The sequence below is a fragment of the Engystomops pustulosus genome, chromosome 7, assembly GCF_040894005.1.
Source record: "Engystomops pustulosus chromosome 7, aEngPut4.maternal, whole genome shotgun sequence".
NCBI lineage: Eukaryota > Metazoa > Chordata > Amphibia > Anura > Leptodactylidae > Engystomops > Engystomops pustulosus.
Genome location: NC_092417.1, coordinates 125,990,750 through 126,015,655, shown reverse-complemented (window position 1 = coordinate 126,015,655; position 24,906 = coordinate 125,990,750). Strand labels below are relative to the sequence as shown.

The 24,906-nt window shown below is 41.7% G+C and overlaps 1 protein-coding gene across 2 annotated transcripts in view; it reads right to left on the bottom strand.

The window, feature by feature from the left end:
- EDC4 (enhancer of mRNA decapping 4) overlaps nucleotides 1–24,906 on the bottom strand; it is a 688,366-nt gene that overhangs the window by 523,400 nt on the left and 140,060 nt on the right. For both annotated transcript variants that reach the window (XM_072117764.1, XM_072117765.1), the window contains exon 9: nucleotides 21,088–21,171. In XM_072117764.1, the coding sequence (XP_071973865.1) occupies nucleotides 21,088–21,171 (84 nt within the window). The remainder of the gene's footprint in view (nucleotides 1–21,087; nucleotides 21,172–24,906) is intronic.

The following is a 24,906-nucleotide window of genomic DNA, read 5'->3' as shown; positions in this document are numbered from 1 at the left end:
TCCACTTCAAGCACACTCTTAAAACCCATTCCTTTAGGAAAGCCTATAACGCTCGTTAATTGCATGAAATTTCAACTCTCTTTACCAACCCATCCTGTGTTCTCCTCCCATCTGTTATCCAGCAGACACCAAGCGCCAGGCTTCTCTGCAGTCTTGCAGTTCAAGCAGCAGTGTTTTTTTTTACTAAATTATATTTTGTTGCCTTATAAAAGAAAGGCTGGACCATTATACAAGGTCTTATACCTCTTGCGTCATACCTTCATCCTTCCACACTGGAAGCTCTTGCAAGCAGGGCCTTCACTCATTTTATTCCTTATGACTGTTTGTACTAGAAAGGATTATTAAGTTTATGTCCCCTCAGATTTGTAAAGTGCTACGAAATACGAATGGGCTATATTAATAGAGATTATTATTCTACCAGGGCTCTCAACGCCTGTATGATGCCATTAGTGACGTTGGAGTAGTACACCCTGGCTTTACTGCGCAAGCGCTGTAGGTACACAGAATGTATTGTGAAGCCGGACTGTTCCAGCATCATTGAATCAATGAGAGAGGAGGTGTGAGATCTGGATGAGTACACTATGCCTCAGACTTGCATCTATTTAAAGTGTAACCGTCATTCGGAGCAAAATAATAATAATAATTCTGCTCCTGGTGTCCCTGGGAATCATTCTTCAAAGTATTTGTATGCCTCTCAGTCCCCATTTAGCAACCATGTTTTACAGCGCACTGAAAAGAATGACAATTAGCAAGATTGAGGGGCTTATTCCGCCTCCTGTGACATCACAAACACATGCTGCTGACCAATGAGACCATAGCCTGTGCATCTTAGACACACCCACACAGGCGACTGTGCATTCTTGGATCATTCTTGGTGCGTTTTGAAACGCACTGCAAACGCATAGCATTCTAAACATTCAAAAAGGTCCAAGAATGCATAGTGTGCCAGCACCCTTAGAGGATGAATAATTTACACACGTCAAAATGTGAAGGGTTATTCAATGACAAGAAAAGTTTCAGCATTTTAACTTTTGCAACTAGAGAAGAGTGAACACGGATACAAGTAAAAGGGGGCCACAGACACAATGTACCCTTACTAGATGAAATAAATTGTTCCCAAAATCAAATCAAAATACAAAAAAGGAAATAAAAACCAAAATTTAGAAAGTAGAAAATAACACTATTAGATCAACTAAAACAAATCCATTTAAAAAGACAACAAAAATATGTCACAGTTACCAGAATAGAGGTATAGAAGGTCTAGTTCTCAGAACAGGGATTATCTTAAAAAACCAAAACAAAACAAAAAACAACAAGTATTACACATTACCCAAAGAATTAAGAGACGACATGGGACACATACACAGGTACATACTGACCAAGAGACAAAGTGTTTGGCCTTGCTGAAAGTATCTGCTGATGAACTGGAAGGTGTACAAGTGGCCATGAACTCTAACAAAGCTAGTGGACCTGATGGCATCTGCCCCCACCTACTTAAAATCCTCTCTAAAGAGTTATGCAATCCTCTAGCTCAGTGGTGGCGAACCTATGGCACGGGTGCCAGAGGTGGCACTCGCAGCCCATCCTGTGGGCACTCAGGCCATCGCCCCAATTTCACCAAACAGGACCACATCCACCAAATCTTCCTGCATTCCTAAGCAACTTAAGAGATGCTGCTCTCAGGCCATTTTAAAGCAACACTTCACTGGCTGTTTGAAACTGCAGGAAAAGTGAGAAGGTGTTGACTGAACTGCATTGTCTTTGGAGGTCATCCTGCTGGACCCACCATTCTTCCTGGAGAGAAGCTACAATGATGGTCTGTATTCACCCACCATCTTTCAACTGTATTGGTGGCCTTAGGAGAGCCAATACAACTGAATGATGTTGAAGAACAGGTAGCATTAAGTTACTGCTTGAAATGCCATGTTGGCACTTCATGGTAAATAAGTAGATTTTGGTTGTAGTTTGGGCACTCGGTCTCTGAAAGGTTCGCCATCACTGCTCTAGTTAACTTCAGATGCTTGGTACAGTTGGACAGTCCAGGCTGAAAAGTCTCATGTATAAGCCGTCTAATGAAACCCAAAACGACTAGGTGATTTCAACAACAACAAGATGAGTGCGGACGATGCCATTCTTTTCCTGCTACACAAAACATACATCTACCTAGAGAATAGTGGTACTACTGTGCGGAAAACCTATTTCGACTTCTCTAGAACGTTCAACATCATCGACTCAGTTCTAATGAGGGATAAACTGTCCAACCTGAACACTGACAAGGCTATCACTAACTGGATATACGACTAAACTATCTCAATACTACCTCAATACATCCTAATGGGCAAAGAACAATCTAAAAAACTTTGGTCAGTAACGAGGAGCACCACAGGGCACTGTCCTATCTCCACTTCTGTTTACTTTATACACTTCTGACTTCCGCTATCACCGACACCTGTCACCTTCAGAAAATCTCAGAATATTGAGTCATCGTTGCCTGTATCCGGGACGGTGAGGAACAAACCTATAGGGAAGTCAAATAAATTTGAAAAGGAGTGAAGGTAATAACCTCCTATGGGTCATAGACCCATGGAGGGAAAAAAAAAAAAAAAAAAAGCCCATGATCCTATCTTAATCAAATGTAGAGCCATTGACCAGTTCCAAACCTATAATTATCTTGGAGTCATAATCGATGATAAGATAGAATGGACAGCGAACAACGACATGACATTCAAAAAAGTTTCCTCTAGTTTTACGAATCAACTATCGTAGCCATTATTTACTATGCCATTGTCTGCTGGGGAGAATCAATTAAATAGGAATATAATAGGCTGGTCAAAAATCACCAGAAGGTCACAAGGCATTGTAGGCGATAGCCTGAGCATCGACAGCATTTGGCAGGTTAGGAGTCGCAGCAAACTCATCTCCATGGCAGGAAACGCACTACACCCATTGCACCAAGTACTACTTAACCCCTTAACGCTCTGCGCCGAAGCTCTACGGCGCAGAGGTATAGGGAATGTATGAAGAGGGCTCACGGGCTGAGTCCTCTTCATACAGAGGTGGGGGTTGTCGCATATTGCAGCAAACCCCCACCGCTATTAAGGGCTATTAACCCTTTCGTTGCCGCCGAACGTTATCGGGGGGCGGCGATCAGTTGCCATGGTAGCCTCGGGTCTTCATTTGACCCAAGGCTATCTGGCATCTGCAGATTCGTTACAATGAGCCAGCGGCTCATTGTAATGAATTAGCTGCAAAAATGCCATATATTGCAATACAGAAGTATTGCAGTATATGGTAGGAGCGATCTGACCATCTAGGGTTAATGTACCCTAGATGGTCTAAGAAATAGTGGGGAAGAAAAAAAAATTAAAAAAAATTAATAAAATATTAAAAATTCAAATCACCCACCCTTTCGCTAGAACTGATATAAAACATAATAAACAGTAAAAATCACAGACACATTAGGTATCGCCGCGTCCCAAAATGCCCGATCTATCAAAATATAAAAACGGTTACGGCCGGCAGTGACCTCCGAAACGGGAAATGGCGCCCAAATGTCCGAAATGCGACTTTTACACCTTTTTACATCACATAAAAAATGGAATAAAAAATTATCAAAATGACGCACAGACCTAAAAATGGCAGCAATGTAAAGGTCGGCTCATTTCGCAAAAAAAAGGCACCTCACACAGCTCCATGCGCCAAAGTATGAAAAAGTTATTAGCTTCAGAAGATGGCAAAAAATGTTTTTTCTTTTTTGTACACATTCGTTTAATTTTTGAAAATGTATTAAAACACAATAAAACCTATATAAATTTGGTATCACCGCGACCACACCGAACCAAAGAATAAAGCTGAGGAGTTATTTTGAGTGCACAGTCAAAGTCGTAAAAACTGAGCCCACAAGAACATGCGTTTTTTTTTCCATTTTTCCACATTTGGAATTTTTTTTCAGCTTCAAAGTACATGGCATGTTAAGATAAATAACATTACGGGAAAGTAAAATTTGTTACACACAAAATAAGCCCTCACACAGGTCTGTACACGTAAAAATGAAAAAGTTATGGATTTTTGAAGGTGGAGAGCGAGAAATGAGCAAAAAAACCCTGCGAAAAAACCCTGCGTCCTTAAGGGGTTAAACAACGGGGCGCGAGAAGTGACCGGTACAGGCAGATCAGCTGCCGAATAACAAGGTTTAAAAACTACTTTATACAACGAACCATCAATTTCTACAATAAACGGACTATAGGAGTAGCCAAACCAACTTAAAGGAAACCTACCAGTTAGAATGGCAGGGGTAAGCTGTAAGTACCGGGCACCAGCTCAGGATGAGCTGGTGCCGGTACTTAGTTTCGTTAGTGTTATAAACCGTGGTATCGATCCTGCGCGCGCCTACATAGGAAATAGCGGAGATGTTGCGCACGGAGATGTTGCGCGCGCACGGTCGCGCGCAACGCCGAAGCCTCTCCTGCTATAAAGTTTAAAAAGTGTTAAAACCGCAATAACCGGTTTATAACACTAACAAAAGTAAGTACCGGCACCAGCTCACCCTGAGCTGGTGCTCGGTACTTACAGCTTACCCCTGCCATTCTAAATGGTAGGTTTCATTTTAAAAAAAACCCACTTGCCCCTCCAACAAAAGCTCCCCAACAACATGCCATATTGTACCCCAATGTCATGTGTTATTGTCGGTTTCGAACGGTCTATGACTTTTGTGTACTCTAAATGCTGGAGCTATGTACACAACAATTCCCTCGAGGATCTATAAAGCTTTATTGTACTTTAAGTTTATTTAAATGACGGTTACTCATGAAGTATAAAGGACCTGTGGGCGGTTTAGTGTCCCAAATCTGCCCAACAGGTTCTTATTTACAAAATCCCGCTGGTAGAAGAAGTCGGAGCGGCATTGGTCGTACGGAATAGACAGGTAATGTGTATGAGTACATAGAAGTCTCCTATATGTCAGTACGTTATTATATCCTGTGATTATAAATAAGGAGGCCTATGGAGAACCAGTATCTACCACTTTATGGTCAATGTTTGGTGGAATACTGGTATACCTGGGATGGGGGTAAAGTTGGGTGCATTTTGCCCCCCCCCCCCCCCATACTGAACCCCTAGCTACGCTTCTGTCTGAAAAATAAATTCTTTTTTCTAAAAGTCCTGCTGTCACCAACACCAGTTACATAAAGTTTCATCCTCTCTTGGGTTGCTATCCAACATTGTGTGCAGCTCTGTATGGTTAAAATGGGTGACAATCACTTTCACATAATTAACGCATTTCATTTACATCAGGTAAAGTGGTCTGCTGCCACATCCTTACATACATGTACTGAAAGGGGATTGTACTGGATCAAAAGAGCCCACGTGATACGTCCAGAAGTATGGCTGTACGTGACAGCCAGCCCTCAGCACGAACAGCCAAGATTGCAATACTTGCGATCCATGCCGTTTAACCCTATAGACGCTGCAGTCAATCATGACTTTGGTGTTTATGGTGCTTCCAACCTCTCTCCCTCACAATTAACAACCCTGTGCCAGGTGCATGAGAGCCATTGGTCTCCATAAAAACCCTAGGTGTCCAATGAATGACCACCAGGACCAATGATGGACACCCAGGGTCTTGGTGCATAGGCTGACTGTTCTAATACACTGGCATACATATGACGATCACTTGTTCAAGACTTGCAGAGGGACTTCAGATTTGAATCTCCCCTGCAGGGTTAATGCATTTTCATTAATGCCATATAAGCAGCCCAAAATGGCATTGCTGTAAATTGCATCCAGTCCTGCAAAGGATAAGGCCTTACATGACAATTATTTAAAAATATTGTACTTTGTAAAGTCCACCTTCAAAAACCACCAAAAGGCCAAAAGTGTGTAAATTGGGTATAGTCGTGCTCACTTCACACCTTGATAAAATCTTTAAAGGGTTGGGTTTCCAAAACGGGGTTACTCATTGGTGTTAGCAATCTCAGGGGCTCTGCAAAATCTGCAAATGTGACCGGAATTCAGTTCCAACAAACTCCAAAAACCAATTGGCGCTTCTGCACCCCTTGTGTAGCCCTACAGCAGTTAATGACAACAAAAGGGGTAATTTCACATTCAGAACATGCCTTTTCTTTAACCCCTTCTAAAATTATTTTGGTACCAAAACAACGTAGTTTAAAAGCTTTGAGACAAAATCAATCAAGTGCCATGAAACAACTGGTTAAAATGTTTTCTGTCCCAATTTCAGGGATACAGTTTCCAAAATGGGGTCATTGGTTGAAAGCATCTTAGTAACTTTTCAAATGTGTCATGACATGTGAAAACTATTGTATCAAAATCTGCCCTCCAAAAGATTAACCTCTTGGCGAGATCTGAGCCGGGCTGGCATCGGGATTACAGTGGATGTCAGCTGCAGCCAGTAGCTGACATCCCAGTGTAACACCCGCGGTCAGACTCCGCTCCGATCACGGGTGTTTAACCTGTTTAAAGCCACATTCAGCACGACTGCGCATTTAACCTGGCTTTTGGAGGTCTTTTTCCTGCATGATCGTTGCTATGGCAGCCACTAGGTGATATCAGGACCCCAGGGCTGCCGGCAGGCGGTGCCCTTAAGATGGTGTTGATGATGTCCTCTTAAAGGACAATGTCAGCCTATGCATGTGCTAATACCCTGCAATCAGGCCCGGCGCCAGCACCCAGCCAACCCGGGCAAATACCGGGGCCCCGGGGTACTGGAGGGGCCCACTCGGGCCCCTGGATCAATTGTACCAGTGTCGCTATAAGACACTGGTACAATTGATCAGCATCCGGATCGATCACTTTTCTGCCTCTATGCTGCGTTGGTCCGGAGCGCAGAATAGAAGCAGAATCTAAAACTCACCTGTCCCGGTTCCCACGATGCAGCGCTCCGCAGGGTATGCGACGGCTCTGAAGCCGGCGCACATGATGACGTCATCGGATCACGTGTGCCGGCTTCAGAGCCGGCGCGTACGAGAGGCCCAGGCCGAAGACAGCTATAGGCGCTGCTCCGGGAGAACCAGGAAAGGTAAATTATTTTTTCTTTCCCGGAGGGTGGGGGGGTTCAGTGTGTCTGCAGGGAGAGGGGGGAGGGGATCAGTGTGTCATCAGGGAGAGGGGGAGGGAGGGGATCAGTGTGTCATCAGGGAGAGGGGGAGGGGGGGGGTTCAGTGTGTCTGCAGGGAGAGGGGGGAGGGAGGGGTTCAGTGTGTCTGCAGGGAGAGGGGGGAGGGAGGGGATCAGTGTGTCTGCAGGGAGAGGGGGGAGGGAGGGGATCAGTGTGTCTGCAGGGAGAGGGGGGAGGGAGGGGATCAGTGTGTCTGCAGGGAGAGGGGGGAGGGAGGGGATCAGTGTGTCTGCAGGGAGAGGGGGGAGGGAGGGGATCAGTGTGTCATCAGGGAGGTCATTGTGTCAGCAGGGGGGAGTTCAGTGTGTCTGCAGGGAGAGGGGGGAGGGAGGGGATCAGTGTGTCTGCAGGGAGAGGGGGGAGGGAGGGGATCAGTGTGTCATCAGGGAGAGGGGGAGGGAGGGGGTCAGTGTGTCATCAGGGAGGTCATTGTGTCAGCAGGGGGGAGTTCAGTGTGTCTGCAGGGAGAGGGGGGAGGGAGGGGATGAGTGTGTCATCAGGGAGAGGGGGGAGGGAGGGGGTCAGTGTGTCCGCAGGGGAGGGGGGGCAGCCCACGGAGGGGCCCACTAAGGCTCTGTCGCCCAGGGGCCCACTAAAACCTGGAGCCGGCCCTGCCTGCAATACATCAGTATTGCAGAGAATTAATATGAACAAGCAACCAGATGTCCAATGGAGGAAATAGTAAAAAATTAAAAATAAAATACTTCTCCAATAAAAATGAAAAAAATAAAAATGCCCATAAGCCCCATAACATAGAGACATATAAATGCACAAAAAAGGCTAAATCATAACACAAAACCCACATATATAGTATCACTGCAACCATAATAACCCGTACAATAAAAGTAAATTATTGAACCTGCACGATGACCGCTGTAAAAAAAAAAACCCTGTAAAAAACCTGCCAAAAATTCAAATTTTTACCCATTTAATCCCACAAAAAATATTTACTCCAGAATGATACTGTTGCTAAGTACAACATGTCCCGCAAAAAACAAGCCATCAACCAGCCTTAGCAAAAAAAAATAAAAAATGTTATGCCACTTGGAAGAAGGCAATGATCAAATGATAGATTTTTCCTCAAATTAGGTTCCTAAATTTTCAATAATGGGGGATAGCCACCCCAATATGGTTACACTGGAAAAAGCATCTCATCACGCAAAAAAATTGGCATCACATGGCCCCAATAACTAAAAACCTAAGGTTTTCTAGCCTACAAAAGGAGCCAATGAGAAAACTAAAATCCTAGCAGCTGCAGGGCGCTCCTCTGTTCTGCACCCCGCTGTGTGCTCATAAAACAAGACCATTTTAAATTTTCACCTCCATTTTGATTTAATTACTATGAAGATCTCAAGGGGTTAACAATCTTCCCAAAAGTTGTTTCTGATAGTTTGAGGGGTGCAGGTTTGAAAATTGGTTGATTATATAGGGGTTTAATGTAAAATATTTAAAAGTTAATCAAACAGAAATTATCCCCGAAATAGTCAATTCTAAAAAAAAAAAAAACCCAACATTCGATTCATAAGCCGCGTGACATCAAAATAAATTATCCAGACATTTCAAAAATTATAAAAATGTAAAGTAGACATATGGGCAATGTTATTCAGCAATTATTTAGGTGGTAAATCTATCTGCCTGAAAACACAACGATTTCGAATTTCAAAAATGGCAAATTTTTCCAAAAATGTTTTTAATATTTTTTTACTTTCAATAATTTTTATTGAAGTTTTTATTTTACAAACAGAAGGATTTGGAAACAAACATAACATTCCAGTACAGGACAATAGAGCTGATTCAGAGTTATGCATGCTATAATCTGGAAAACATTCCCATTTTAAGTTCGATATGCAATCCGATATTCGGGTTCAGATACGTTTGGGTGGTACAGAGGTATCTAGATAGAATAATATGGTGTACACTTGTGAAATATAGTTGCAGTCTTAAACAAAGTATGGTATGCTCCAAATGTGCAACTGACAAGGAGGTCGGTAAAATCCCTAGAGGCACCTCATGGTAAGGAATATTTTCGCTGGGTTCTGGGTTAGTCAAGTTACCTGGAAGTAGAATAACATTATCTAAAACAGTAACAGGTAACCCAGGTATGACAGGAGCAACAGGTAAAACCGATAGGCATCCGTTCTGGGGTCGCAGATTTGCGATCTACAGAGTATTAAGTTACCTGGGAGAGAGGGGACAAAAGGGGGGGGGAGAATCGGAAGAACAATCCACTGCCCAAGGGGGGCGAAAACGGTTTGGGTGAAATTACATCCATTTACACCAATATGCCTCAAAAGTTTTAAGGGTGTGATTTTTGTGCCCCCACATGTGCGCATATATACAGGTTTGATGCATTAGAGACAAAACCTCTTCATGTAGTGGGGTAGTTGCGGACTTCCAATACCTGGTAATAATCAACTTAGTGGCTGTGAATAGAAAAGCTGTTCTAAAGAATTCTAAATTTTGAGGGGATAAGGTTCAAGTGAAGAAAGAGTAAGGCTTGAGCTGAGGATAGGGAAAGTGAGGATCCCAATATATTGCCGAGTAGATCAAAAGCTTTTTTTCCCCAGAGTTCAGTGATATGTGAACACTGCCATAGGATATGGTACAATGTGCATCTCCTTCCGCATGGTCTCCAACATGGATGGGAGGAGCCTGGGATTATGACACTCAATCTTTCAGGGGTTAAATACCATTGTTAAGTAGTTTTCATAGCTGCCTCATAAGAAGTCATACACTTGATTGTGGAGTTTATCAGTCGGAAAGCGCTTTTCCAAGCTGTGGGGGTATAAAATTTCCCCATTTCCTTTTCCCATGTCAGCATGGGTGTCTATTTTACCAGAGAATCCTTGGAGCCTAGCGCTGTGTAGATGCTTATTGGCCTCTATGTTATATATTCTTTGTTGTTGTAATACATGAACTAATTCTAAGGCATTTGTAATGATCTCTGTGGGAGATGTTATATTTTTGGGTTATTTCGGAAAAGGGCAACAAGGATCCCTTGCTCATTAGGTCGCCAATGTATTTGAAACTATTCTCTGTCCATGTGGACAGGTCTAAGTTATCCGTAAAGGTGTTCAAGGCGGATAAGGGGTATACATTCTCCAAGGACACTAGCAGTTTTACAGCTGTTATGGAACTTCTTCCACGTAGTTACAGATGCTGGGGGGTAGAGGGGTAGGTGTAGGGTTAGGACCTAGGGCTCTTAATAAGAGAGTCCGAAGGTTTCCTGCTGGGGCTACCCAGCTTTCTATATGGGTCCAATGCTTAGTGAGGTTGCCTGTCCACCATTCTTTCAATTGTTTAATCTGTGTGGCAATGTAATAGTCTCTTATGTTAGGGACGCCCATGCATCCTAAGAGGCGGGGTTTGTACATAGAGCTTGTTTTTACCCCAAATGTATTTCATTATTAGGGCTTGGATTTCTCTGAAATAAGACATAGGCACGTAGACAGGGAGAATACAAAATAGGTATAAGAGTTTGGGTAGAGTCATCATCTGGAAAGTGGCAATGTGTCACACCCAGGAAGAGTCTGTTTTTGATAACCCCTGTAGTTCCTCCTCTATTGCCTTCAATGACCCAGGGTAGTTGGCCTTGTATAGTTGCGTTGTTTTAGAAGTTATATTAATCCCCAAGTATTTAACGTGGTTCGCTTGCCAATCTAATTGGAATCTCTTGTTAATGAGCATGATTTGTGATTTTTTGTACGTTTAGTTTGTAGTAGATATTCCCATATTCTGAAATATTTGATAGTGCATGTTCTAAGAAGGTGGAGGGATTGGATAAGGTCGGGACAATATCAGGGGTTCAATGGATAAAATAAAAATAAGGGAGGAGAGGGGGCAGCCCTGACTCGTCCCATTAGTTAGTATAAGGTCATCTGAGAGGGTTCCGTTTCTTAAGATATTAGCTGAGGGACAGGAATATAGGGCTTTAATTGCTTGTAGTACAAGTCCAGCGAATCCCATTTTTCCTAATACCGAGAAGGCGAATGACCAGTTAATTCGGTCAAACGCCTTCTCGGCATCCAATGTGAACACAACCGCCTCCTCTCCCGATCTGTTCAAGTGATCTATGACATTAATGAGTCTTCTAGAGCTAAACGTTATCTGTCTGTTTTGTACAAATCCTGACTGGTCAAGGTTGATCAACAAGGGGATAACCGCTGCTAAGCGAAAGGGCAAATATTTTTGCGTAGATATTTAGGTCAATGTTGAGCAATGAAATTCTGGGGGGAGGTGGGGGCTTCCCAGGTTTTGGGATTGTGACGATCGTGGCTTGTAACATATCCTTCGGAAAGGAGCCCGGGGTGGGCGCTTCAGAGAAGACAGCTGTGAGGTGAGGGAGGAGGGTATCTTGGAAGGATTTCCTGTATAGTATCGATTTGTAAAACCGTCTGGTCCTGGGGCTTTCCTAGCTCAGAGTAAATGTATTATTTTTTGAATTTCTTCCTGGGTGGGTGGTTTGCTTAGATGAGATAATTGGTCTTCTGTTAGTGAGGGAAGGTTTATGGAGGTTAGAAAATTCTGTATGTCTTCTTCAGACGGTTGTGAAGTGTCTAGGTTTCAGTTTAAGTTCTAGAGGGAGTTGTAATCTCTAAATTGATTAGAGATCTTCTTAGGATCAAGGACTTTGGCAGTAGGGTTTTCTGGGTGGGAGAGAAAGGGAGTTCTAGATCTGGTTTCTAAATGTTTAACTCTGCTTGCCAGTATTCTCCTGGCTTTATTATTCTGTGAATAAAAGAGGGCTTTAGTTTTTTGAAGGTTTTGCTCATATATAAGAAACAGATTTTAAGTTCCTGTCTTGCTTATAATATTTGTGCAGTGATAAGTGGTGAAGATTGGGCCTTATTGTTGGTTTAAGGTTCCGTATCTGCGAGATTAGAGAATCAACTTTCTTTTCCCTATCTCATTTCATTCTACTACCTAGTTGCATGAATATGCCCCTGATAAACACTTTGTGGTCGATCCAGATAAGAAAGGGGTTTTCTTCTACTTTTTGTGTGAAGAAGTGGAAATATTCCTGTAACGCTAAAGTAAATTTTTCAATCATTTTAGGGTTTGCTAGCATATAATTATTACATCTCCAGATACGACAGTGCGGTTATAGGATTCCTCAATTTCTAAAGTGACTGCTACGTGTTCAGACCATTTGATAATATCAATGTCACATTTTTTGGTAAGATATAGAAGGGATCGGGAAGTTAGAAAGATCTATGTGGAAATATGAATTATGTTTACAAGAGAAGAACGAGTAATCCCTTTCGGTATCGTGGAGTAGCCTCCAGCTATCAAATAGCTCATGCTCAAAAAGGTTGTTGTATAGGGACTGCAACAGAAGGGTCTGGGACCGTATTGAAGTCTCCACACCATATGACATGGTTATTTCTGGAGGTGTCTACTAAACGGAGGAGTTTATGAAAAAATTTTAGGGGACGTTTGTTGGGGGCGTATACTCCTATCAAAGTGTATTCCACATCATTAATTAGACCATTTACAATTATAAACCTGCCCAATGGATCCGTTTTGCAAAAGAGCAGGGAGAAAGCCTTAGGCAGAAAGCCTTTAATAGCTAGCAATACACCCCTTTGTTTTTTTACTATACAGTAATGGCTTTGAAAAATGTGAGGGAAAAGAGGATGCTTAATTCGGTGGGCATCTGGCTCTAGTAGGTGAGCCTCTTGAGCGCAAAAGAGGTCACAAACCAGGGATATTGCTTCTTTCCACATGTGAGATCTTTTACAAGAGTTGTTAAGGCCCTTCACATTAAGGGTGGCTAATTTAAGCACCATGGTTACGGTGGATAATTGTGTCTACTAACGTTGTGGCCCTCTACCTGTTCTCTGCCCCTCCACACTCGGTCACTGAATGGTATGTGATATGTATTGGGGTGGATGCCTTAAAATACATGAAAAGATATAAAAAGACAACTACTCAGAGGAGCGCAGCTTACAGTGGGTAGATGTTGGTCACGAAAATTCCCGGACAGGAAAGTGCTGGAAGGGAGTTTAAAGGGAAGGGCTAAAATACGCAGGTGTGTACAGAGCGAGCAGTGGAGAGAAACTTTCTTTAACCCCTTAACGCTCTGCGCCGTAGCTCTACGGCGCAGAGGTATAAGGGATGTATGAAGAGGGCTCACGGGCTGAGTCCTCTTCATACAGAGGTGGGGGTTTTTGCATTTTGCACAAAACCCCCACCGCTAATAACCGCGGTCGGTGCTTGCACCGATCGCGGCTATTAACCCTCTAAACGCCGCCCGCAAAGTCGCGGGCGGCGTTTAAAAGATCGCCACGCCCCCGAACGTCATCGGGGGGCGGCGATCGGTTACCATGGTAGCCTCGGGTCTTCTTTTGACACGAGGCTACATGGTTTATGCAGGTTCGTTACAATGAGCCAGTGGCTCATTGTAATGTATGACCTGCAAAAACGCCATATATTGCAATACTGTAGTATTGCAGTATATGGTAGGAGCGATCTGATCATCTAGGGTTAATGTACCCTAGATGGTCTAAAAAATAGTGAAAAAAAAAAGAAAAAAAAAAAAGTTTATAAAAAAAATTAATAAAATATTAAAAGTTCAAATCACCCCCCTTTCCCTAGAACGGATATAAAACATAACAAACAGTAAAAATCACAGACATATTAGGTATCGCCGCGTCCCAAAATGCCCGATCTATCAAAATATAAAAACGGTTACGGCCGGCGGTGACCTCCGAGGCGGGAAATGGCGCCCAAATGTCCGAAATGCGACTTTTACACCTTTTTACATAACATAACAAATGAAATAAAAAATGATCAAAATGTCGCACAGACCTCAAAATGGTAGCAATGAAAACGTCGCCTCATTTCGCAAAAAATGACCCCTCACACATTTCCGTGCGCCAAAGTATGAAAAAGTTATTAGCGTCAGAAGATGGCAAAAAAATTTTTTTCTTTTTTGTACACATTCGTTTAATTTTTGAAAATGTATTAAAACACAAAACCTATATAAATTTGGTATCACCGCGATCGCACCGAACCAAAGAATAAAGTAGGCGTGTTATTTGGAGCGAAGAGTGAAAATCGTAAAAACTGAGCCCACAAGAACGTGACGCCACGTGCGTTTTTTTTTCAATTTTTCCACATTTGGAATTTTTTTTCAGCTTCGCAGTACACGGCATGTTAAAATAAATAACATTACGGGAAAGTAAAATTTGTTACGCACAAAATAAGCCCTCACACAGGTCTGTACACGTAAAAATGAAAAAGTTATGGATTTTTGAAGTTGGAGAGCGAGAATTTTGCCGAAAAACCCTCCGTCCTTAAGGGGTTAAAATCCTGCATCATGCTTATTATGGTTTCAATCTACCAAAAACGCTTACCAAGCCCGAATGGATAACTGAATGCCCAAAATGCTGCACACCAAACACTGATGTATGGCATGGCCTATGGCAATGCAAACACTTTTATTGTCACGCACAATAGTCAACAGAGCAGAGATAGTAGAGTTGGTCTCACCATTTCGCCTGACACAATGGTATAACACAGAACAGCTAAGAGGCACACTTGGAGCATTACAGGTGTAACCTAATATGAGGTAGAAACCCCGGTATGAAGGCACCCTCCCCTCAGAAAATCAAGTAGCGGGTCCAAACATGAGTTATAAGGTAGTCTCCCCCTAGGGCAAAATCTTCTAAAGACTAGATGTCTACTTACATACAATTACTAAAACAGTGATTCATAGCAACTGGAATGTTGGATTTTGTTTCTTTTCCTTGTTATTTTCTTGCATTTGAGAAATGTGCATCCATTTATACCATAACAATGATATGTGTGTTGACGATATATTTAAAATCAAATAAAATGTGATACAAAAAAAAAAAAAAAACATGAAAAGAATACAGCCGAAAAACAAACAAAAAACATCACAAAACATAACTGACTCCCATTCTGGGAGCTCAGGTAAGGAAAGCTAATAAAGTAAGGGGAAAAATAAGGATACAGCCGAAGCTGGACAAGCGCACCACCGGCTCCACATTGAGCCCAGCATCTTATGAATTAGTGCTTGGTGGTACGCTTGGAGGAGACTGTCTTCCAATCCTGGTGTGGAAGATAAGATCGGAATCCAGAGGTGTCCGGCAGATGGGGAGAGATATTCCAGTCTTGGAGAAGACCTTGACAATCCTCTGGTGTTGATGGTACGGAGGAGTCCTTCTCTTTGAATGATGATCTTGACTGGGAATTCTGTACGGGATTTTGTGATCCCTCAGTGCTAGAGTATGGCCTCAAAATCATCTACTAGTTTATTATGGGCATCAGCTAATTAGTTAAAGGTGGTGGCAAAGTCACTCATTTTGTTTTCGACATGGCACACCCTTAGATCAATATCTTTTACTTCTGCCCGAATAGGTGTAAGCAAGTTGGATAGATTGTTTTGCATAGTAGCACCTAGGGTTAGAAGCATCTCCTTCAGGAGGTTCCCTGATGCAGGCTCATCAGTGGTGTGAAAGCCTGAGAAGGCCTCCGTTATAGGGGCATTACAGTGAGGTTGTGGGGGCCCGTCACTTTTAAACCGATACCGCGGTTTAAAACACTAACTAAAATAAGCTCCGGCACCAGCTCACCCTGAGCTGGTGCCCGGTATTGCCATCGGAAACCTGCCACTTCAAGTGGTAGGTTTCCTTTAACCCCTTCCCGACATTTGACGTAATAGTACTGCATCGCGGGAGGTGCGTTCCCGCAAAATGCAGTACTATTACGTCAAGCTTCTGGCCCCGGCTCCTGAACGGAGCCGGGGCCAGAAGCTGCAGGTGTCGGCTATATGTTATAGCTGACACCCGCCTCTAACACCCGCGATCGGAGATTTCTCCGATCGCGGGTGTTAACCCCTGACACGCCGCGGTCGCGCTGACCGCGGCGTGTCAGAGGCATTTAAAGTTAATTAAATGCGAATCGGACCCCCCCGCGGCGCTTACCGGGGGGGTCCGCTCCTCCGATCGCAGCCCCGGGACTGCCGGTGCCCGGGGCTGCGCGATCCTCCTCTCGGTGCCGGGTCCCTGCCTCCTGGCAGGACCCGGCTGTAAGACACTGGGCATGCGCAGCATGCTCAGTGTCTTACATTACACAGTGCAATACATCTGTATTGCACTGTGTAACCTGTAAAAAAGCTTGAACAAGTGATCAGAAGATCACTTGTTCAAGCTTAGATGTCATTAACTGTAAAAAAAGGAAAAATAAATAAATAAAGGTTTTTTACAGTAAAAATAAATAATAAAAGAAAGTGAAAGTCCCCCCAAACACCACATTTCCCTTTACACAAGTAATAAAGTATAAAAAACACTAAATCACGAAAAAACCCCACTTATTTGGTATCGCTGCGTCCGTAACAATCTGTACAATAAATCCTAATCATAGTTGGACCCGCTCGGTGAACGTGGTAAAAAAAAAAAACCAAAAACTTGCCAAAAATTAAAACTTTTTATCAAATTGCTTTACAAAAAATGTTCTAAAAAGTGATCCGAAAAAGTTACAAGCACCAAAATGATACCGATAAAAAGAGCAACTTGTCACGCAAAAAATAAGCTTACAACCAGCTCCGTAAACCAAAAAATACTATAATTATGCCACTATAAAAATGGCAATACTAAAACAAATGCAATTTTTTCTATTCTAGTTTTCCTTCAATAAAATTGGACAAATAAAAATAAAACTATATAAATGAGTTATCACCGTAATCGTAGTGATCCGTAGAATAAAGATAATATATTATTGTTATGCTACAGCGAACACCCCCCCAAAAAAATGCTAAAAATCCAAAACAAGAATTGATGATTTTATTTTCCTCCACACGTAAAAAGTTAATAAAATTTCTTCAATAAGCTAAAAACCCACTAAAATTAAGTTTTTTTTACAGTGCATCTCGTCTCGCAAAAAATAAGCCCTTATTTGTCTAAATTGCTTAAAAAATAAATAAAGATTGTATAGCCTATTCCCAACAAGCGTTGTTATAGAACGGTGCGGCGGGTAGTGACTTTCCAACACCGGTCAGGGTAAGACGGCGGCTGTTCACTGATCGGGGTAAGACGGCGGCTGTTCCTGACAGCCATCCATCCTGCCCCATGGACCAGAAGGGTTACGTCCCCCCCACACACCCCCAGTTTATTATCGCTGCTACTGGCTCATCAATTCAGACGAGCCGATAGCAGCGAATTTACTTATGACGTCAGTAATACCGGTCACCATGTCTGTAGACACGGTGATCGGGGCAGGGTGGCGGCTGTTCCTGACAGCCACCAATTTTGCCTTGCGGTCCAGAGGGGTTTTGTTGCCCCCCTCTGTCCATGTTTGCCGCTATTTGCTGGTCGATATGGTCCAGCCAAAAGCAGCAATATTCGTCACAATGGGCATCGCTAGGGTGAATAAGAGCAACACTTGGCGATAATTTCCCTACGAAAAACCAAGATATGGTACAAAAGTGCGGGCCGTGCACATTGTACAGATTACGCTGTACAACTCTTACGAGCTGTTCCAATGTGCATGTCCTGCCGTATCATTTCTCTGTTTTCAAGAGGAAGATATTAGGAAACTAATATTGGGACAAGAAGGACGGGGCCCCAGTACCTCTGGTTTAGATGTTCCAGGACAGCATTTTCCCGGTGAATTCTGCTGCTTCTAATGGTAGGACTCAATAAAGAGTCTGTTCCAAAAGAGAAGTTAGGATGGACACTACATACTACTAAGAGACCTGCGACAACTCCAGAGTGACAAAAGTTTAGTTGGTCCCCTGGTATATTCTACCTCCTTATACACTAGACATTCACAATTCACGCCCAACCTATTGTGAATTAATTTCGGTAAAATGAATAATTGTAACAACTGTTATGTCCCGTTGCTCCCTATACCCCTCCATTATTTCATAAGGGGCGCCACATAACGGGCACTGAACTTTCCAGAAATAATTGCAATTTCCATCTTGGACTCCATTGCACATCATATTTGGAAACCACCTATATGTTCAAAATGCTCATTTGACCACATGTATTACACTACACCACATATTACACCTTGCTATATTCCCCAAGGGGTGTACATTCAACAATTAGGGTCACTTTTCGGGTTTTCCTCTGTTTTGGTACCACTACGTCTCTCCAAATGTATCCTGACACATGTGAAGGATTTCTTACAAATTTGGCCTCTAAAAGACAAACATCCCTCTTTTCCTCTACTGTGCGCCCATAAAGCATTTTATATGCACATGTGGGGTACTTCTACACTCGGGAGAAATAGTTTTACACCTTTTTTGGGGTTATTTAATATATTATCCCTTGTGGCTTACATAAATTAGGGGTAAAGTGACATTTATAGGAAAATTTTCACCTTTTTAATGATTCGGGCCTAATTGGATCATTCACCTGTAGGGGCAAATACATATATTACACATTGCAAAATTCTCTAAGGGGTGTGCATTCAAAGATTAGGGTCACTTTTCGGATTCTTATCTGTTTTATACCACTAGGGTTCTCCAAATGCATGTCAAACATTTCTGTCAAATTTGGCTTCTAAAAGGCAAACATTCCCCTTTCCTTTTACTGTGCGCCCATACAACATTTTATATACACATGTGGGGTACTTCTACACTCCAGAGAAATAGCTTTACACATTTTGAGGGGTTATTAAATTTTTTTATCCCTTGTGGCTATATAAAATTAGGAGTAAAATGACCTTTATAAGAAAATGTTCACCTTTTATCTATTTAAGTCCTAATTAAATCAAACACCTTTACGGACAAATACACATATTACACCTTGCTAAATTCTCTAAGGGGTGTGCTTTCCAAAATGGTGATACTTGTTGGGGTTCCCCTCTGTTTTGGTACCACTACGGCTCTCTAAATGCATCCTGACATATGTAAAGGATGTCTGTCAAATTTGGCTTCTAAAAGGCCAACGCCCCTCTTTCCCTTCTGAGCTTCACTGCGTACCCATACAACATTTTATTTGCATGTGTGGGGCAATTTTATACTCGGGAGAAATGCTAGTACACATTTTTTGGGGTTGTTTCATCTTTAATGCCTTATGGGATACAAAAATTAGCCGTAAAAGTGACTTTTTGGGGAAAATGTTCACCTTTTTCCTTTTAGGGACCTAATTGAAGCAAACACCTGTAGGGGTAAATACACATATTACACCTTTCTGAATTCTCCAAAGGGTGAACTTTCCAAAATGGTGACACTTGTTGGGGTTCCCCTCTGTTTTGGTACCACTAGGGCTCTCCAAATGCATCCTGACACATGTAAAGGATGATTGTCAAATCTGGCTTCTAAAAGGCCAAAGCCCCTCTTTCCCTTCTGAGCCCTACTTTGCACCCATACAACACTTTATATGCAAAAGTGGTGCAGTTCTGTGCTTAGGAGAAATAGTTTTACACATTTATGGGGTTGTTTCATCTTTTATCCCTTGTGGCTTACAAAAATTTGGGGTAAAAGTGACTTTTTTGAGAAAATTTTCACCTTTTTTCCCTTTTGGGGCCTAATTGAATCAAACACCTGTTGGGGAAAATACACAAATTACACGTTGCTAAACTCTCCAAGGGGTGTACTTTCCAAAATGGTGTCTCATGTTGGGGCTTTCCTCTGTTTTGGTACCACTATGGCTCTCCAAATGCATCCTGACACATGTAAACTTTTTCAGCCATATTTGCCCTTCAAAAACGAAACAACGCTCTTTCCATTCCAAGTGCCCCCCTGTGCCCGTACAGAAGGGTACAGTGACAAAATGGGTATTGGCATACTCAAGAGGAATTGCCCTCAACATTGTAAAATGCATTTTCCTTTTTAACCCATTGTGAAGGTGCAAATTTTAGTGTTCAATGAATCTATAGTAAGATAAAATTACATTTCTCTAATTTCAGTTTCATTTATCTTTCACGCTCATGAAACGCTCAAAGGGTTAACAAAATTCCCAAAGGTTGTTTTGAATATTTTGAGGGGTGCAGTTTCTAAAATGGTGTCATTTGTGGGTGGTTTCTGTCATTTGGGCCTTATAAAGTCACTTCTAACTAAATTGACCCTCCAAAAGTAGGTTTTGATGATTTTCGTGAAAATCTGAAAAATTGCACCTAAAGTTATAAGCCTCCTAACATCCAAAATAAAGGAAAAGATGTTTGAAAAATGATGCCAAGTTAAAGCAGACATATGAAAAATGTTAGTTATCAAGTTATTTTAGTGATATGACCAACTTTCCAAAAAGTAGAAAATTTTGAATTTGGAAAACATTGTTTTTTTCAAAATTTTTGCCAAATTTCCATTTATTTCACAAATAAATACTAAATATATTTATTAAATTTCTCAACCAGCATGAAGTACAATGTGTCACGAAAAAACAATCTCAAAATCAACTGGATATGTTAAAGCGTTCCAAAGTTATAACCACTTAAATAGACACATGTCAGATTTTAAAAAATGGTCCGTGTCAGGAAGGTGAAAAGTGGCTTCAGCGTTAAGGGGTTAAGCTATAAACTGGCTGCATCCTTAAGGAGTTACTGGTGCTCCTCCCCTTCTGTGCCATTAAGGTGCACATTTAACATCCACATGTGGAGTATCGCCATGCTTGAGAGATACTGCATGACAAACTTAACAATTTATTTTCTCCTTTTATCTAGCTTAAAATTTAGGGCTAGGTAAAAATTGTCAAATGCTGCTAAATTTTAAGGGGTTAACAAGCTTAATAAAGGAAGGGATTTGAGGGGTTAGTTTGCAAAATGGGGTGCTTTGTGGTGAAGTCTGAAAAGTTTTGCATTTATTTATGAAAAAAATTTAAACATTTATCGACAAAAATCTTCCACTAAAGTTCCCACCACATCATGTGAAAAAAGCTCAAATTTTCGTAAGTAAAATCATTCCAAAAAGTTATTACCGCCTATTGAGACACAAAAAAATTGGGCTTAGTCCTTAAGGGGTTAAAGAGCTTAATGGTACTTACTCAGGATCCTGCTTTTTATGGTTATCACAGAATAGTAGACAAGACACTGGTCTTCCATTATGAGGCTTCCACTCATGTAGACACCTAAAACAACATTAATATAATATTTTAACACCATTATAGAATATTTGTCTTTGGAGTTGTGATTATAAGAAGGTCAAAGATACATGTATTCTGTAAGCTAAAAGTCTCCTGCACCATTATTATAGGGTCAATCTCTGAACTGCAGACAGAGAGGGCCGATGTGCTAAATTGGAGATAGAATTTAATACCATAGTGTAGGAATAACCTACAACGCTGAACCACTAGAATACCATCTCACATAGTGAGGCACAGGGAATACACTGACACCTAGTGGCAATAATACAAATCCAAACTGTGCATATATTGAATAGATATAGGAGTGTAAAACTACACTAGGTACAAGTATAGAGACGTGGAATACTGACCAAGATAAAAATATCCACACACCGTTGGATTTTTAATCCATACTTTATTTGCTCAAACTTGATCATTTTAAATATCACAAATAAAAGTTATATCTTAATTACACTTGGAGATGGTAAAACCATTTTTGCCTATTCAATTTTCTGTCCTATAAAATTACCCTGCCAAGTGAATTTCTGTCGTAGCTCTGTAATGTAATGTATAGTAAAGCATTGCTAGTGTGTGCTGCATCTGCTGACATGCGCTGTCCTCCTAATACACATGTAAAGGACACAGACAACAGCTACACAAGTACCTGACATGTTCTGCTATAACATGGCTGCATCCTGGAGCTGTTGTATCTCTCCTATACACACACAGGCTGCAGGGGGTGTGGCCGCCAGCACCAGGAAGCACGTCATTATACAGCCTCACACCATTATACAGGCTGTCAGTCATGCACTGGGGGTGTGGCTGTGCCTCCCACTCATGAATAAGTCGGACAGCTTGTATATGCTAATGACTCATTGGACATTTCACAGGTCTTTTGCATGAAAGGATAGAGGCAATGCTCTCTAATGGCAGTTTAGGAAAATATATTTAGTTTAGGGGGGTTATTTTGCCTGACGGGTTCTCTTTAAAGGCAGATAAAACTTGACGTCAGTGTTAAACGCCCTGCCTCCTGGACTTTATATTTAGATGTAAATTGTTTTTTATAAAGTTGATTTTCTGGATGATGGCGTCACACCAGGTAATGAAACATTATATAAAAGCTGCTTAGCTGCTTGACAACATAATGGTAGTGGTTTATAAGGCCAAATTGTGAGGACAAGTTCCCTTTAATGCAAATTTGTGTGCCTTTTTTATTCCGATAAACATCCTTTTTACCGCATTATTTACCCTTGTTTCCACCTGATCGGATGTCCCCTAACCCCTTAACGCTCTGCGCCGTAGCTCTACGGCGCAGAGGTATAAGGGATGTATGAAGAGGACTCAGCCAGTGAGCCCTCTTCATACATCCCTTATACCTTTTGCATAATGCATAAAACCCCCACCGCTAATAACTGCGGTCGGTGCAAGCACCGATCGCGGCTATTCACCCCCCCCCGTTGCCGCCGGCAAAGTCGCCGGCGGCATTTAAAAGATGGCGGCGCGCGGGCGCCGCTATCTTTTTTTCCAAGGCCACGCCCCCGAACGTCATCGGGGGGCGGCGATCGGTCGCCATGGTAGCCTCGTGTCTTCTTTTGACACGAAGCTATCTGGCAGCTGCAGATTCGTTACAATGAGCCAGTGGCTCATTGTAATGAATGTGCTGCAAAAATGCCATATATTGCAATACAGAAGTATTGCAGTATATGGTAGCAGCGATCTGACCATCTAGGGTTAATGTACCCTAGATGGTCTAAGACAGTGGTGGCGAACCTATGGCACGGGTGCCAGAGGTGGCACTCGGAGCCATCATTATGGGCACCTGTGCCATCACCCCAGGGCAGTGTTCGTCAGACAGGACTTAAGGCCTCTTGCAGCCCAGGACCCTAGAAGGAAGCTACAATGATCATCCAAACTTCTACTCCTTCCTTCTACTGTATTGGTGTCCTCAGGTGCCTATACAATTTAAACCTGTGACAGAGCAGGGAGTAATAAATTACTGTTTAAATTGTCGCATCGGCACTTTGCGAAAAATATGCGGGTTTTAGTTGTAGTTTGGGCACACGGTGTCTAAAAGGTTTGCCATCACTGGTCTAAGAAATAGTGAAAAAAAAAAAAGTTTAAAAAAGTTTAAAAAAATAAAAAAAATTAATAAACAATTAAAAGTTCAAATCACCCCCCTTTCCCTAGAACGGATATATCGCCGCGTCCCAAAATGCCCGATCTATCAAAATATAAAAACGGTTATGGGCGGCGGTGACCTTCGAGGCGGGAAATGGCGCCCAAATGTCCGAAATCCGACTTTTACACCTTTTTACATAACATAAAAAATGAAATAAAAAATTATCAAAATGTCGCACAGACCTCAAAATGGTAGCAATGAAAACGTCGCCTCATTTCGCAAAAAATGACCCCTCACACATCTCCGTGCGCCAAAGTATGAAAAAGTTATTAGCGACAGAAGATGGCAAAAAATTTTTTTTCTTTTTTGTACACATTCGTTTAATTTTTGAAAATGTGTTAAAACACAATAAAACCTATATAAATTTGGTATCACCGCGATCGCACCGAACAAAAGAATAAAGTAGAGGTGTTAAAGAGTGAAAGTCGTAAAAACTGAGCCCACAAGAACGTGATGCACGTGCGTTTTTTTTTTTCAATTTTTCCACATTTGGAATTTTTTTTCAGCTTCGCAGTACACGGCATGTTAAAATAAATAACATTACGGGAAAGTAAAATTTGTTACGCACAAAAATAAGCCCTCACATAGGTCTGTACATGGAAAAATGAAAAAGTTATGGATTTTTGAAGTTGGAGAGCGAGAAATGAGCCGAAAAGCCCTCCGTCCTTAAGGGGTTAAAGAAAAATTTAGCATTAAATGGGCATCACAAAGCAGATTTGACACAGATTTTCACTATATAACTATTGTAAATTTAAAAAAATAAAAAAAACACAACATGCAAAAATCTGGATGCACAATAAAAATCATCAAGTGATCGAATAAAGATCAACATACCGACATTACTTTTCTTAAAATACTATTGTGCCGCTATGGTAACCGCTCAAGAGCGGCGCAATAAGCTTAGATCACAGATGACTCCTACGAAACACCCACAACCGGGCTGATTTTGGTGGGGCACTGTGCAAACTAAAGTGGGACACCAAAATAAAACTATTTTGTGAACAGTCACATTTAGTAAGAATGCTCACTTAGTCCTGCACAACTTGGTAGTTTGTAAACAGTAGTATGGTAAGAAAACTAATATGGGACCGTAGGAGAAAATTATAGGAGATCAATATGAAAGATTACAGATTCATAGACAGAAATATCTAAATAGATGCAAAATATAAAGTAGATTATAGATAGCTAGATATATAGAAGGATATATAGATAGACAAAAAGCTGATAGATAAATGGCTAGACAGACATATAGATGATATGAAATAGGCAAATTGTATGAGAAAGAAGGCAAGATGGATAAATCACATAGATAAGAAGACAAGAAATAGATGAGCAACCTAACCCAGGCATTCAACCAAGGGGTATAAAGAGCAATACATCCACTGACCTTCATGCAGGGGGTCCCTTTAGGACAGGGGCCCTGGCAAATTCCCAGTTTGCTGACCCCTTAGAACGACCCTGCTCACAAGTGCTTATAGCTATTCAGGAATAGATGAGAGGGTAATAACATGTGATTATCTCCTTTCAGAAAGATATGGCAAAATTTATCCCAGAAGCCCCAC